Genomic DNA, 17,648 nt, shown 5'->3' on the forward strand with positions numbered 1-17,648 from the left:
TTTCTACCCCCGGTAATTCACCCCAGAGTCCTTGCAGTGTTCATATGTTTTAATCCTCTCCCACCTCCCCCCAAGTTCTCCCGATGTCCCTGCTCTCAAATGTTGTGTTTGTGTCCTTCCCCCTCTTCCCCCTCTCTTTTGTGTCCTTCCCCCTCTCTCCCCATCTTGTCTGCCGCTCCCCTTGTTTTTTGTGTTTTGTGTGTCGGTTTGTCTTTTTGTGTGATTAATGTTAGCTCTTTCACGAGCCTCGATCTTGTATACAAAAAAAAAAAAAATGAAGATCAAATAGCTGTATGTTGAAATATGTTGAAAAAGTCAAAACTTTACATGGGGTGTACTTACTTTTTCACGTGACTGTATCTGTCCAGACCATAACATTTTTACCAATTGAGCTTTTCTCATCAAATCTTCAACAAATCTTTACTATGATAATATGGAGAACACAAATTAACAAAATGTACTTCTTCTTTTTTAAACTGTCGGTTTTGTCAAGTTTATTTTGAGCACAAAGTGGATGGGCTTTGCATTTTGAGACGCTTTCTAGTTATTATAATGTGTATCGGCTAAGTCAATAGACAAGGTGTTTGTGCTGTTGTGGAATTTAGTTGTTTTTCATCTTTTGCATTTTATTGATTGAAAGTGATTTTTCAGCAAACATATTTGGAACTGAAATGAATGAATAAGGGCACCTTCATTCTTATTCTTTCATACATTTCTCAGTCTTTGTTTATTTAATTTTGGCCAGTGCCTGGAACCCCTGGAGATGATATAATCCGATTGTTTAGCATGAGTTTTTAGTATTTTGTGTGTAGTTCAGGAAAACAAAGTGGGTGAAGGGATAGAACGTTGTGCCCTGGGTTGTCGGCAATGTAGAGATGGCACGGGCTTAGAAGGGTAAATGCTCTCCTCCTCCTTTTGTATCCTTGTGTTTATTTATCTTGCACTTTTTCTCTTTTATTCCAAAAAGCTACGATTGGAGCTTGGTTCTGGGCAGATCATCTTGCGTTCAGAGCCTGGAATCAAGTTAAATGACCTACGCTGGCACAGTGTTGACATCAAGCATGAGAAGTATGGCGTCTCACTCTTCGTTGACGGCCGCCGCACAAACTCGGCTGGCCTACCTGGCCATTTGCATGAGCTAAATGTGCACTATGGATTGTTCGTCGGTGGTGCTGGCGGTCTACAACGAAGCTATTTGCTGCAGGATGGGGACCCGGTGGGTTTTCGTGGATGCATTGAGAATGTAGAGTTCAACAGCAAAGACATTCTCGGTTCGCTCCAGCCTTATGCAGGTATCCGCACAGTACATGAGGTTAAGGCAGGTTGCAGTGCTGAGTTTTCTGCTAGAATCGATGATGAAATAAGTTTCTCCAGCCCAAAATCGTATATGGTGTTCCGAGGGTCGTGGGGCAGGCACGCGGGAGTCTACTTTGAATGCGGCTTGAAAACTGACTATTCTAATGGACTGATTCTTTATCACAGGCAGCCAGGCAACACAACAGATTTTGTGGCTGTGGAGCTAGTTAGAGGCTATGTGAGGGCACTGGTTATGATACAAGGTGCCATGGTAACATTCATCACAAACCTCCCCATTGATGACGGTCACTGGCACCAATTGAAGCTCATTAAGATGGGACAGGATATTGACCTCACTGTTGATCGGGAAGTAGTCAGGAGGCAGCTAAGAGGAAAAGCAAATGGGCAAAATGTTAAGAATTTCCGGAGCCCAAACTCACCATTATATGTAGGCGGTGTTGCGGACAGCATGAGGATTGAGGTCCGGCGGAAAGGTCTTGCCTCAATGGCTTGGCGTACAGGCCAGGGCTCATTTCGTGGGTGTTTACGCCATCTTAAGATAGACGATGAGTGGAGAGGTTTTCAGCATTTAGAAGTCTCACGTAATGTTTTTGTCGGTTGCCAGAAAAGTGATGAATCTAGACCCTTCCGTGCAACACTCGATCTGCCCACTTTGACATCCACTGCAGTTGCAATGATCAAGCCTAGTACGACAACAACCTATTTCACCCGTGACACCATTCCAGATTTGAGCACATTGAAGATCACTAAATTGCAAATGAGACCTACAACTGTGGTTAGATTTCCAACAATGAAGATAACAAACCCAATCACAAATACTATGACAGAGACAGTCACCACAACTTTAGTAGCAGAGCATGTAATTCTATTCTCGTTGTTTCCATTGAGAGTAGAGGAAGGTGGAACTGCACTTTTTAACTCCAGAGTGTTACGCATTAACATGGATATTCTGCCGCTCGGCATAAGCCCATCGCAGGTCCTGCTGCTTATTGTTCGAGGTCCAGACTATGGTGAACTTCATGTCAATAGAGAGTATTTCCAACAGGACGCCTTGTCCTTAGAACGTCAACAACAGTCATTTAGCCTGCTTGATGTATCCCAAGGGCAGGTTGAGTATGTTCACCATGGGGCAGAAGAAGCAAGCGACAGTTTTTTCTTTAAGGTATTCTCAAGCAATGATTGGGAGGGTGTGCCAATTCCTCTGCAATGGGCAATGAGTAAGGAGCACAAGGTTGATGTTGTCATATCACCGATTAATGATCCTCCAGAGCTCTCTTTGCCTCGAGGCAACAGTTTCTCTTTGCTGAAAAACTCACGAAAGCTATTAACCCCAGATGTGGTGCGTGCTGTGGACCCAGACACAAGTGCATCACATCTTACCATGGTAGTGCTTGGGAATCTGAATGCTGGCCATTTTGAGCGGGCCAGGGAGCAGGGACGAATTCTGATGGCGTTTCCTTATGCAGACCTTGAGGCCAGTTCCATTTACTTTGTTCACCAGGGTCCCGTCCTCAGCTTTCGTGTGGCTTTACGTGCAAGCGATGGCGAGAAGGTAAGCAACACAGTGGTGCTTCACATCCTTGCCATGTCCCAAGAAATAAATATTCAGAAGAACACTGGAATCACACTTTCTACCGCAAATGGTGTTGGGAGAATCTTTCCATCTAATCTCAGCATAAGAATCAATTTGGCAGAAGAAGATCAAGCAGTGCACTTCCGGCTTGTAGCACCACCGAGCCGTGGAGAGATCCAGCAGTTTTTACCGAGCCTTGGGCACTGGAAAGCAGTGAAGACCTTCACCAGACAGGCTCTGGAAAACTCTCATGTGCGCTATGTGTTGAGTGATGAAGTTAACAAGGCTCAAAACCTGACGGATGCCTTCAAGTTTAAAGTCTTTCTCTCCGGCCAAGGGATTGGTGAAGAACACACATTTGAGATCCAAATAGTGGGTGCTGATATTCAGCTCAAAAACAATATGATGACAATTACGGAGACAGGAAAAACCTCAGTCGGTACTGACATCCTGAGTGCTGAAGTATTTGGTGTATCTGCTCCAAGTAGCCAGATCATGTTCCAGATCGCATCAGTTCCAAAACATGGAGTACTTCGTCTGCGAAAGAAACGGCTTTCTGAACAATCGATGTTCACTCAACGAGATCTGGAGGATAAGAAGGTGGCTTTCGTGCTTAAAAAACAGCCCAAACGAGGGTTAACAGATTCGTTTTCCTTCAGAGTTTTTTTCAAGAAGCTAAGTTCTCCCATTTATTCATTCAATATCCTTATCAAGCCAGGCCGTCCTGTATTCTCAGTAAGAAACATGGGACTCGAAGTTCTTGAAGGTGAGCAGAAATTGTTAACTTCCAAAGACCTTTTCATCGATACCGAGGACATGCTGGAATACACTTTCCTTGTTCTTCAAGCTCCGCAGCATGGCACACTGATGAGGTTGGGGCTCTCAGGTTCAGGAGACATTGAAAACAATGTGACAAGGTTCAACAGCAAAGACCTTTTGAGCCAACGTTTGGCATACCTTCACGATGATTCTGAGTCAACAGAGGATCAGTTTACCTTTGATGCAAACCCTGATTCACCTGATGAAGCTCCTGCCTTTACCGGGATTTTTAATGTGACAATCACTCCGAAGAATGATCACAAGCCAAGAAGAATTGTGAAAAAGCCATTCCAAGTCATCCGCAATGGGCGCAGGCTGTTTACTTCGTCTGACCTATGGTTTGAGGACGCAGACGCAGGCTTCGACAGTGGTGGGCTGGAGTACACACGTCATGGGATTCCCAATGGAGAGCTCGTCTTCACAGACAACGCTTCATTTCCACTCTACCACTTCCGACAGGTTGACCTAACAATCGGGAAGGTGTCGTTTGTGCACCGTGGGGCCGATTCTGGTCGCTTTGTGGTCTGGGTCTCAGATGGAAAACACCGTGTAACAGGATTGGTGGAAGTGTTGGCATCGGATGTGTTTGCGCATCTTGCGAAAAGTGCACCATTGCACGTGCCCATAGGAAGTAGTGTTCCTCTGACTGTTGCTCAGCTGGAGGTGGACACCAACCTGGACATTCGTGATGATGCAAACATCTTGTTCGTTGTAACAAAGCCACCAAAATTGGGGAAGATCTTGCAAGGAGCCATTCTTGCCGACTCGTTCACCCAGGCTGACGTCGTCGCAGGTCAGGTGGCTTACAAGCACTATGGTCAAGATGGGAAATCGCATGACGCCTTTGACTTCACAGTCAGGGTTGTCGGAGGTGCAGCGGGAAGCAAACAAGTTGAAAGAACTCTTCACGGCACCATCCACATACACGTAATCCTGGAGGACCACCACCATGCCCTTGAGGTTGTCCATAATGACAGCCTCCTGGTGGAAGAAGGCCAAACTGCCACCCTCTCCCAGAAACACCTGCTGGTAAGCGGTACGTTTGTATATTTTGTCCTATTGTCTGAAACTATTCTCAAATTATCAGAATGAATTACTGTACAACTGAAGAACGAGATGGGACAAGTAACAGCAAAACAAACACTTTACCTAGATCTTCCACAAAAAGAAATCGAAACCCCAAAACAAACAAACTTTGCACCCTAAAATCATAATACATCAAGTGTTATGTATTACCTCCCCAAACTCCGTTTACTGCGCCCCTCAGATTCCCAAGCGGGAACACGGCAGAAAGATTTGTTCTTTTGAGTGTTCTAATAAACCATGGTAAAACTACACCAATGCAAATGTGTAGAACAAAACAAGTAATTGTATTCAGAACTCTCACATACACAATAATAACACTCTTAAAGAAAGTACAATGAAAATATCACTTGCATCAAATGAACAATACACATGATGGTACCATCATTCCCCAATGCTCTCCAAGCAATAAACTCACGATACGGCAACCATGAATGGAATGTAACGCTCCCAAAGTCCGTGCACAAATTCCCACGCTAGTTGAAGTCGTGTAGAACAACGAGAACAGGCAGGTATCGGCACGGCGGCGGACGAGGAGTTATGAGGTGAGAGGTCGATATGGGAATTGAGCCGATATGAAAACCAACAGCAATCCACACGATGATGTCGATATGAGAATTAAGCCGATATAGAAATCCCAACGACCAAATACGATGCATCAAGCGGATGGTCTCTTCGAGGACAAAATGGTGGATTGGCCTGTAATGGAGGCACTTGCTTTCCCTCCAACAATAGCTCACACTTGGTGATAAAACCCGAGATGCAAGTTTAATTGCAATCGCAATATGTGACGATGTCGCGGGCAATCCCTTTCCTGGAAAGCCTGAACTCATTCGCGACCAATGTCAAAAAAGTCCGCTCGCAGCCTTGATGCGACTCATGGCCGTCTCCTCCTCTCTCTCTGCCGATCTCCTCCTTTTCCGGTTTCTTTGCGGCGTTTTTTCTTATTCCTCCACAAAAATTTATTTCTACCTTTTACTAAAGTCATCTCCATTTCACACAAAAATCTCAACAACAATATTACCTGAAACTAAAAATCCTGCAAGTACATAATAACAACAAAAGCGGAAGTGACGAATCCGTAACACAAGCCACTGATGATCGAGTCATAAATGTTCGTAATGAGGCAAATATCATGCTCACGGTCATCAGTTTCCACTCACTCACTAAAGGTTGGGTGTGTGCCATTCCTTCCTCTTAGTTAATGGAGACAATCTCGGAGTCACTGCTTGTTGAATTTAGGCTTGCTGCAGACATATCCCACTTACCTGACCACCAGGCCAATCTTTTAAGGCTATCAGGCCCAATAGGTTATTTAGGGGGGCCGAGAGGGTGGACCGGAGTTAGTTCACTATTTCCAAGTCCTGAATCACCCAAACCTAATGTGGAATGTCACAGAACTGACTCATGGGAAAGAAATGCATCACCTTTTAAAAAAGATAAAAGGCAACTGATAATTTATATAATACAGTAATAATAATAATAGTCATCATGATTTTTCTCGTATCTCATTTTCTCATAATTTATATTACTAGGGCATGCCCGTACTATATATATATCTAAAATTATATCCCCCCCCCTCTATTTACATGAAATGGTTTGGTCCATTCGCAAAGCCAAAGCGAACGGCTTGCGAGTACGGTGACAATCCCCCCCCTCTATTTACATGAAATGGTTTGGTCCAAAGCGAACGGCTTGCGAGTACGTTGACAATCCCCCCCCTCTATTTACATGAAATGGTTTGGTCCAAAGCGAACGGCTTGCGAGTACGGTGACAATCCCCCCCCCTCTATTTACATGAAATGGTTTGGTCCAAAGCGAACGGCTTGCGGAGTTTGGTAAAGAAATCGCCATCGCGTGCACAAACGCGCAGGAAAGCGAATGAATCGCAAATTAGTTTTAATTAGTTTTAAAACATAGTTTAACGGCAACATAGTTTGCCAACGTGAAATAAATGAATACGCTCTCAAATGTGCCGTCCGAGGCAGAGTCTGTTCGCCACGTTCGGCACACGTGATAGCTCGCTGCTCTCTGATTGGTTGAATCGTTTTTTGGACATAGCTCGGTAACTACTTCTCTGATTAATATGAAACCTTGAAAAGGCACATCCTCGGGTCCCCAGCAATATACCTGGCAAGTTTCAAGTATATCGGACCGGTAGTTGTCGAGAAACAGCGGTCACAGACAAACATACATACATACATACATACATACATACATACATACATACATACACACAGAGATTACTGGAATTATAGATAGATAATAATGCTTGTTATTATAATTACAATGTCATTCTAATCTACCATGGCTATATCTATCTAGGTCCAGCATCTGGTAAGTTCTCCAAAGGAAATAATCTTCACCTTGGAAAAAAGCCTCACACATGGATACCTAAAGTGCATGGACTTGGAGAAAATATCACGAGGCCCAATCACCTCATTCAGTCAGCTGGAGGTGGATGAAGGACGTATACATTATGTGCACACAGGGCCTGCCCAGGTAAGGCCTTGCCAAGTCTTATTATTAATTCCTCGTATTGCCTTGGTTGATTCTTCTGATTCCTTAATTTACCTTCTCATTTCTTACTGAAGACCATATTGGTTAACTGGACTCAGGACTCGAGGCCATTACAGTAAGCTATCCTCTGATTGGAAATAAAAAAGGCAAATAAAGTTTCCTCTCAATGGGTAAGATTTTATCTGTTTCGAAAATAATTATTAAGGAATGAATGAATTATTCAATCACTCGTGTAAAAGTCCGTCAAAAATGACAGGTTGGAACAGTTTATTCGACAATGCAGTCTCGTGAGCATGTCAAAGTCTGAAGCCTCGGCCTAGCTTATATCCTCGACCTAGCTTATATCTTCTTTACTTATTAAACATCTTATGAACGTAAATGAACACTCATTTTACTCTGTATGCGCTGCACGTAATGTGCAGCAAATTTGCCCTCCCTGCACCTTGTATTTATTGTTATTTAAAAAAAACGCTTTGTACACCGCCCTCGAGGCTCTGTTTGCAAGCCACCGTCCACATTTCCAATAGAAGAGAGATAATTACTCTTTAATGGAAAATGTTTTTCAAGTTTGTTTAATCCTCAAAAATAGACATAGTGAACACACATTCATGTTGAAAGATTGGCCTTTAAAACCTACACTTACCACTCATGTAATTGTTATTTCTTAATCTATCTGAACAAACACACAAACTGACATTGGGGTTTATATTGTAGATTTACCTTCGGAAGATCATTGATTTGCCCAATAGTTGACATTCCCCGCTTCTGGAAGTGAGAACAATGTTATGGTTTCATGTCCCTTTTAAAGAGTGCCCATCTTTGATTACACAATTGCTGTCAATTAATATCTCTTAATCCATCCTTAGATTTTGTCAAACAGGATTGCAAATAGGACATCTAGATTTGCATAGTTTGAAAATAATTGTGTGCTCAACAAAGCTCGCAATTTTTTTTTAAGATTAAGCAAAAACTTTTTTTTTACAATTTGGTATATGTATTTAAAATACATATTTAAAATCCTATTTAAAATCCTATTTAAATATATAGGAAATATATAGGATTTAAATATATAGGCAATCCTATTTAAAATACATATACCTCCCTCTCTCTAACTCCAAACAAACTCCCTCACTCCCACTCATCCCTCCAGGTCTTTAAAACAGCTGTTCACCACCATCTCTTAACTTCCCCCATCCAAAACCTTGATCTTTTCTACCCCCGTTAATTCACTCCAAATCCACTTTTCTGAAATACCGACTTCTTTCCTGGAAGTCCTTGCAGTGTCCACGTGTTTTGTTTTTTTTACCTCTCCCACCCCCCACCCCCCTTTCAATGCCTCCTCCCCCAAGCCCTCTCCCTCCCACAGATCTCCCGATGTCCTTGCTTTCAAATGTTGTACTTGTGAGCTTCCCTCTATCTCCCCATCTTGTCTCCCGTTCCCTTTATTTCGGCTTATGTGTCCGTTTGTTTTTTTTGTCATTAATGTTAGCTCTTACACGAGCCTCGATCTTCTATCCAAAAAATAAAATAAAATAAATGCAGATTTATAACCCTATTTCATTGGCTGTGAAATCTTCGAGTTTGTGACAATTTTCTATTGCCTTAGAATGAATTATGTAGATTACAGTAGATCTAGATGGGAGTACATACCCTCAGGCACGGCTAACTCGCACATAATCCACATTCAAGGTATAAAATCAACTAATGGATAAATGATACAACCTTGTTGAACTGTGCCTGAGGCCAGCCGGGTGCGCTAGTCAAGAACGTAGGCCGTAGGCTTTTCAATGCACCTGAAACCATGAACGGTAAAGACAAACAAACCCTCAGGAACAGGCGTGGATAGTTTGGACATAATCCTTTCAAGGTGTAAAATCAACTTGTGGTTAAATTAGACCCAAAACGTAAACCACCAATTTACGTCAATTAGACATAAATCTACCACCATCAAGAAACACAATTTGCTGTGGTCATGTGTTACACAGAATCTGTCCATTCTTCACTTATAATGGTTAATGTCGACAAACTTGTTCCGGTTTCAAATGGTGTTTGGGTAGGTAGATTACTTTTGATCTGTGGATGAATGATCTACGTGAGGACTCACACACTCACAGACCAATTACAATACCATCTCCCATCCCTTAGGAGATTGATCAGTTTAGAATACTGTTCATATGATTAGTATACTGCTGTTATCATTGTGAACCTGTGTTCCAGGAAAGTGACCTGCTGGTATTGTCGGTAGGAAATGGCGTAGCGCCACCGCTCTTGGGCCTACACGTCCCCATTTCTATAATCTCACACCTTGTGGCCCTGGTGAGCACAATGCCATTGGTGGTGACCGAGGGCGGTGCAGTTGCACTTTCTTGGGGTTCCATGCTTAGTGCCCCAGAACTACCTTCAGCCAGACAAGAGCTTATCTTCACAACTCTAATTCCACCCAGGCATGGACAGCTGGAGAGCACAAAGAGACCGGGAAAGGCGTTGAGATATTTCTCCAGGTCACTGGTGAGCGACAGCATCATTTGTTGCTTGGGAACCTGATGCTTTATCTCCTATCCTGGAAGGATATAGCTTTGCTCAGACCAATATCAACCTGGATCAGCCAAGGTGATCTGAAGGATACACGGTGATATTGACAATGTTGTATTTTCCAGGTGGAACAAGGTTTCATTTACTATGTGCATGATAGCAGTGAAACACGGAACGACAGCTTTTCATTACTAGCCAATGATACAGAGCGGGAAAGACTCAGTCTACCTATCACCATCCACGTGATTGTCCAGCCAATCAACGATGAGGCTCCAGTGGTATACGTCAATAATGGCCTTAAGGTATGTCATTTTGCAAGTTGTGAGTATCAGTAATGTGTCAAAGGTACAGCAAGCTCAGTGATTGTGCGTGCTCCACCTATTAAATAAAGCTGTATAGTGTATACAGATCGGGGACCCTGATCCGGCAAGGATGGGGAATTAGGCTTGCCGGTTGTTGGGATTTGCCAGATTTCGGGTCCCTATACCGATCGTGCACAATACTTGTGACACAGATAATATTCTTACATTCATTTGCAATAAAGTTACAGCCACGGGTTCCAGGGTCTACTATGACAGGGAGCCTCGGTTCCTCCCAGACTACCAGAACTGAGGCCACTGAGCGTGGATAAATCTGCGCCCTGGCGGGTTGCTAGCCAATTATAACTTTACCGGATCCCTCAGGGTCCTCCATCTAAATACCGTTTACCTGGGAATAACGTAGCTTTCTAACCGGGGTTCGTGCCCTCGATGTGCACTGATCTTACCTTAGGTTTTAATCAGTTGCAGCTGTGCGGAACTGACAGTGCACACCGGATATAAACTGGAACCAATTTGCAGGAAATGAAACTAATACAGGCTACGCAAGACCAATGAAGGAAATGACATGCACAGACAGATCGAAAGAACAATTGTACAGGGTTTATTTACAAGAGGGGGTGAGGAAATGTGTGTGTCCATTCAAGGCAATGGGTTTTATTGTATGTACAGCAGGTAAGGACATAAGACATGCAATGGGAAGGATTTGTACAAGAGCAAAAGGACACAGTGCAGAGCTAACCCATATGATTATCCCCTTAGTACAAACTTACTAATGTGACATTGGTGCCAATCCAGAATCACAGTGACAAAGTTTGAGAGAGTGAGGGAGATCAAGGTTGGTCCGTCCTCTACCTCACCATGTGAGGGATGTCGTGTGCTTCGCTTCCCTGTGCTAAGAAAGGGGTAAATGGGGAAAATAACAGGTTGAGCTCTTTTAGTTATGGACTGGATAATTGCTGATTCATTGCTCCCAGCTCCTGTTTGAATTCAGCACCCTCATCAGCTCATCCACCTCCCCATCCAGAACTCCGCTCTCTGCCAGGATTGTGAACCGTGGATCAGACCCAGATTTCAGACATGTCCTAGACTAAATCGTAGACTCCAGCCCAAGAACTACTAATCACTGACTGTGAGATCTGTCTGGAGAGGGGAGGAGCTCAGGGTTCACAGGTGGGGGGTGTGATGGCCAGAGGCAAGGTTCATGCGCCGCTCCATTTGGCCCTATCGCAGCAAGCTCATTGGCCTTGGTGGGCCTGGTGCTGGTGTCATCCTCGCCGTGAGTTTGCTGAGCTCACATCGTCTTCAGTGATGCCCGAACTTGGCCACGGCTCGGAACTCCTCACATAACATGGGACGGACGTATTTTGGTATGGCAGGCAACAGGATCATGGATGTCTGTAGGAAGTTACGGGGAAGTTAGCGCACCGTTGCACTTCCTGTTAGCTTAGTTGGAAGATGGTGGTACAAGGCAAGTCAACGCCAGTACTTCCCCTGTACCGTGCAGCTGTTGCCGACAGTTTTGAAAGTAAAGGCAGGGTCGTGGGCATTTGCAGTGGTTGTGTGGTGAAGGTCTTGAATCTGTGGGCTAGCAGTTGTGTGGTGTAGGTTAAGCAGTCGGGATTGAGTGAGGGTGGTTAAGCATGGTTGCTGTTTCTTGTTGTAGAGGGAAGGTAGTTGTGGTGGTGCAACAACTGCACTTTTTGCTTGATACTTGATATGAAGCTCCACGAGCTTGTCCAGATGTTGAAGGCATTTTAGACATGCCTGTGATACAACATGATTTCGACATGACTGTGATACAGGGGTTATTGCACAAACACAATTGTGCATATTAAACGATAGAGCACAACGCAGTGAGGCCGAGTCAGACGTACACGCCACTTCACAAGTTTGTCTCTGATATTTTTTCAGAATTAAAGGGTTTAAATTGTAGGACCGTGGGGTTTCAAAAATTCTGCCAGTTTTCGGGTCTTTCCGGTTTTTGGGGTTGTCGGATAGCGGTTGCACTACCTGTATAGTAGGATTACAAGGACGTTAGTACACAGTGTAAACATAGTAAATGGGATTTGCACCTGTTATGTTTATCATCCGCAATCCTAGAAGACAGGACCTGCAAAGGGCAGTGTATGCATGGATACATCATCCTGTCCGGGCATCACCAAGGACCCAGTTTAGACAGCTCATAGGTAAAGCGTACAACTTCTGAGCTATCTTGCCAATCCCTAGAGTCTCCTGTCAATATAGCAATTGGAATTCATATTGTCAAACAGGTAGCCTGTGGTATTCTCACCTGAACTCCTGGCACGTAAAGTAGTGAGCCTTGGCTTACATACCATATATACAAAGGGTGGCATTGATGAACAAGAGGCAATTGCTTGTCTCTTATTTATCAATGCCCTTGTATTTCATGTTGAAGGACATGTCCTCCAATGTCTTTTCTCTGCATGTGATTTATGTACAATGTCTTCCAAAAGCCTTATCTCATTGTGAAAACAAAAATGCATCTTCACTTTCCTCCATTACCTTTTGTCACCGACGCAAATGGATTTCCACAGGTGAAACTAATGAATTGCTCATGTAAAGGGCAGCACTGGGCAGGGGCCATGAGTGAATTCCATGATTGAAGATAAGAGGTCAGGGCAGGAATGCACATTTGGTTGTAAAGGTCAGATCTCCAGAGGATGGGATGGACACCAAATGTCAGTCATCTAGGCCAAGATTTGAACTAAGGCAAAACAGCTCAGAGGTGAGTGTGTGGACCTCTAGGCTATCCTGCCAACTCAGGTATAGTGATGTCATCAGCTTTAGAGTGACATAATGATCATTCATCCTCGCTTGGAAACACTAATGTTCAAACAGTAAATATTTTATATCCTCTAAAATGGTGCCTGTGCTTTTCCATTGATCTGACAAAGTCCTGAGAATAAGTTTTCAACTTCCTTTTTTTATCCTTTTTAGTGAACTTTAATGAAATTGGGCACAAATCACAAAATTTTGAAGATTCATTGCAGAACGTGATAGCTATTTTGTAGAGAAGTGTAAGCTAGATATTGTTACGGACACGACTTATTAAGATGTTATGCTGGGCCGAGCGGAATGGCCGCCGTGTTCGCACAAGTTACCCGATTATACTCGAACGTTGACTAAGTCGCGCTATGCTAAATCAATGATGGAAAGGACACAACGGCTGGGTTTAAAATGACACGACACCAGGGGTACGGTTCTCAAGACCTCCGGAGGAGGTTATAATATTGCGGAAGGTTAGATTACAAAGACAAGAGAGACAGCATAGAAAGGTGGGCACTTAAACACGGTCTTATCTTAGCCCCGACAGACGACAGATAAACGGGACAAGACTGACTCACACGGGGATTGATGGCAAGGAAAGGCGGGTAGTCGATGGCTCAAGGTGCACTCTTGGCTCAGGGACAGAATCGACCCGGTCCGGTCCAGAGATGCGGGAGGTCTCACAGCGCTCGGAGGTGGCGTCTGGTTCTCTTTCGTGGCTGAGGCGCATCTGACGTCACGTCCGGTAAGTGGCTGCGTATATCCGGCGGGGAGTGACACGCCCTTGGCTCGTTAGCTCTGCCCCAGATGGAATCGGCCCGTTGCTTCTGATTGGGTGCGGGGGGTTACCGGGCTCCGCCCTTGACGAGGGGCCGACAGGCAGCCCCTTCGTGGTAACCCCGTCGGCGCACATGGGTAATGGCGGCTAACCGAGCCGGAGTGAGGACGCACACTCCCCGCGCGCTGTTGTGGTAGTTGTTGTTGTAGTTGTGGTTGTTGTGGTTTCATGAGGAAGATGGGAGGAGGTATGGGGAGGTCCTAAACTCACTACTGGTGCCATACAATCACATTCTGGTGCAACGAAGAGTCAGAATTAATGGAAACGAGTCCTTAACTGACATAGACTAAGAATAACTAGCAAGATGTCCGAAAGTTGTCTACGTGAGATGCGGTGGACCTGGGCACGACATTTAATGGGGGAAAAAGGGGAAGGTCGGTTCTACAGAGTGTTATTTACAGGCAATGGGACTAGGGAATGGGGGATTGGGGATAGTTGGGGAGTATTGGGGAAATAGGGGAATATTTACAAGCGGATATGGAGGCCAAGTCCCATATCCGCAACATTGCACCCTTCTCTACCCTCGGGGCGTCTCGACCCGATAAATTTTTACCTATTTTAGTGTGGCACTCAGATGTAGTTCCCTCTACTATTAACTCTACCCTGAGTGCGACAGTTTTACAGATGTTCACAAATGAGTAAATATGTCCCCCTGCGACGTTGCACCCTTCTCCTCACAGAAACACACCCACAGGATAACCGAATCGCGGAAAGAATTCGCAAACTAAACATACAGCCGGTAGGGAGCATTATTTACAAGACTACGCTGATATTTACACTACGATCCAGGACCTGTTTTTGGAGGAACACATGCAGATGTTATGCATAGAGAGAGCACGCATGCCAGCATCGATACACCAACCCACGAGTGCTCTGTGGCCTTACGGCCTTTAATAATGTGCAGAGCACCCCTTCCAAGCACCAAAAGCACCACCCCAAGCACCAATCGGTGCAGTCACCATTGTTCATTAAAATAAAAACAACAACCCCTAACCCTGCAGGTGTCTCTTGCTCTTCGTGTGGTGCACTTGGCCTTCTTACTGCTTTCAAAAATAAAGAAAGGCGCCAACCGCGTCCATTTCTTTATTGTGGCCGTCAGGGGGCCAACTATAAGTGGTTCACCTGTATGGCATAGGTGCCACGTTGACCCATAGGTCCATCCACGGGTGGTGCTTGGCCGCAAAAGAACTGCGGTCCATTGTGGGTGGCCACAAAAATTGCGGTCCATATGGTGTATCGATCCAGGCAGCAAGCAGCGAAAGTGCAGGCCCACAACTGCGGAGCCAGCACCTCTCTCTCCTCTCTCTCTGCCCCAAAGCCAGATCCTCGGAGGTGGGAGACGAAAGAAGAAGACAAGCGAGTAAGGTGGTAAGGGCGCAAAAGTGCACGCAATATAAGATGATGCACACTGGGGGCACATGGGAACCAGGTGAGACAGGTACGTTCCTACCGTACGCCCCCCCCCCCCACCAGGTAACCTACATGGCCCCTCCCTTACCCCTTACTGTATCCACAAAACACAACACTACCCATAAACATCTACTTTACAAATCAACAAACGTCCCTACTGTCTTCCCCTTTCCTCCCATAAACCAAATTCGTCTTCTCTCCCTCCTAACCAATCAAATTTGCCATTTTCAACTCTCATCAAAATTTGCCATCTCCAACTGAACATCAAAATTTGCCATTACCACTTCATCATCAGTCCCTCCTAGGGAGGGAGAGATGGAATCACCCCAATGTCTCATCCACGTCGTGAGGCGTCTCACAAATCCTCACAGCAATTCTCATTTCCTGCAACAGAACAAAGAAAACACAGGTGTGGAGTCATCATCATCACCACAGGTAAGTGGCTGCGTATGGTGCGACAGGTTCATCAATCCTAACTATTTCCTAAATGACTTTAACAACTTTACATTACCCGGGGTCTTTCTCCTGCCAAACCATTGGCCCTCTTACACTATGGGTTCTAAAAACCAATTCCCATTGACCAAACTGTGGTGCTTTTCAATTTGGGGTCTCACTCCCCCGATTCATCTCCCGGTGCCCACGCACAATTTCTGGGCCGCGACGTGTACCTCTCCCAGCGGGTCTACCCACCTGCACACCTCCACCACTGCAGTTGCCTCCGAGCTTACCTGCTCCTTACCCTAACCTAACTACCTGGGGAAGGCCCTCTGGCGCTCTCCCCACTCGGTGCCCTCTCTGGCACTGGGCTGCCCGATCCACACCCGGGATCCTCAGGCACCCACTCACAACTACCGGCTCCCAGAGCCCATCTGCGGCCTCACCTGGCCGACATCCTCACAGTGGTGGAGTGCCCAACCAACTACACACACTAACAGGCTACACGCCCAGCCATTTCCACAACACTAATGCACCCATCCGCAATACCATTCTGCAACCGCACCACAAATGCCAATATCCAACCACAATTTACCTATACCCTCTACCTAACACTTACACTACCCGCCCCGGGTACTCGTGAAAGGGGTCCACTCTTCCCCCATCCACACCTTCGCACCATGCACACCACTCCGTACCACTTACTCCAACTCTCTCCACACACCTGTACCTGCACACCTGTGCTCTCACTCTTGGTGCCGCCTGCACCCTTCTCTCCCCAAGCGCATTCGCGCTGATCCACAACACTCACTACTCATACACTGCTCCACACACCTGTCCAGTTGCACACCTGTGCAATCACACCTGTTCAATTCTCACACACACGGCATCATCTCAGCTAACTACTCCCTTCTGAAACTTGCGCTTCCCAGTCGTCCCTTTAAACTATTGCGCTCCCACGTCATTATCATCCACACTAATCTACCTGCGTCCCCACTACAGGTATCAGTCACTAACTAAACTTAACGTCACCTAATGTCATCTTCTAGGGCCCTAACAATATAACCTAACCCACCCGGGCTAGTCTTCACTGCCATACACCCCATAAGCTATTGCTCCTTTGCCCCACGTTTGTGAGGGATGACAGAGTTGCCATCCCACCACATCGGGCATCTCCCCCTACCAATTTGGCACATCAAATTTCAACAAATCAAAAATTTGCCAATCACTACCCATCATCTGCCAATCACTACTGCCAATCCCTTGCCAATCATCAAATTTTGTTTTTCTCTAATTTTGGGTCCAAAACACTAACCTCATCACCCAGTCTACTCACTAATGCCTCTCGGTGCGCCAATTCCTGTCCAAAGCCCGGCTTCGTAAAGCCAAGCCATGAATGCGGGTTGTTCTGTGCCAGCGGCTGGATGCGTCCGGCACTCGGTGCAGGGACGGGGGCTTACCCGGGCCGAGATCCCACGCACCATCTCGGCGTGGAGCCATCCAATGTCCCGATCTCGACCTGCCGGACTGCCTCAACAAAAAGTGGTCGCCATGACGACCCTTTCTATCGGGCTGCCCGCTCCGCCTAGTGGAGCACGGACGCGGCCGTTCAAAGCGAGGCCCAGCACGCACCGAGGGCCCGATTCGGCTAAAAGTCGCTCTAACCTCTAAACCGGTTACCGTCGATGCTTCATCTGGACGCTTACACCCCGCAGCCCGTTCCTTGCTCACACATCCAGCCGTTTCCATGCTCCTCGTACCTTTCCTTACACACCCAGGTACACCCATTCCACTCACAGCCTTGGTCACACACCTGACCACCAAACACTTTGGCACACATTCGTTGGTCGCACACCTCACCAACACACCTCTTCGCGCCCCCTCCTCGGTCACCTCCTCTGTGACAATCACAGGTGTGCTCTCATTCGCACACCCAACCACGTGCCTCACTACCAATTCCAGCGTGCATTCCCACTCACGCTCTACCATTCCAGGTGTGCTTCCTTTCTCACCT

General features: G+C 45.8%; 1 protein-coding gene across 1 annotated transcript in view; it reads left to right on the forward strand.

Annotated features, from left to right (window-relative positions):
• CSPG4 (chondroitin sulfate proteoglycan 4) overlaps nt 1-17,648 on the forward strand; it is a 42,015-nt gene that overhangs the window by 10,880 nt on the left and 13,487 nt on the right. Inside the window, exons 3-6 of the mRNA XM_068109160.2 lie at nt 968-4,738; nt 7,118-7,294; nt 9,530-9,820; nt 9,970-10,146. Coding sequence (XP_067965261.2) covers nt 968-4,738; nt 7,118-7,294; nt 9,530-9,820; nt 9,970-10,146 — 4,416 coding nt within the window. The remainder of the gene's footprint in view (nt 1-967; nt 4,739-7,117; nt 7,295-9,529; nt 9,821-9,969; nt 10,147-17,648) is intronic.

This window comes from Myxine glutinosa, chromosome 2 (assembly GCF_964187855.1).
Source record: "Myxine glutinosa chromosome 2, kmMyxGlut1.1, whole genome shotgun sequence".
NCBI lineage: Eukaryota > Metazoa > Chordata > Myxini > Myxiniformes > Myxinidae > Myxine > Myxine glutinosa.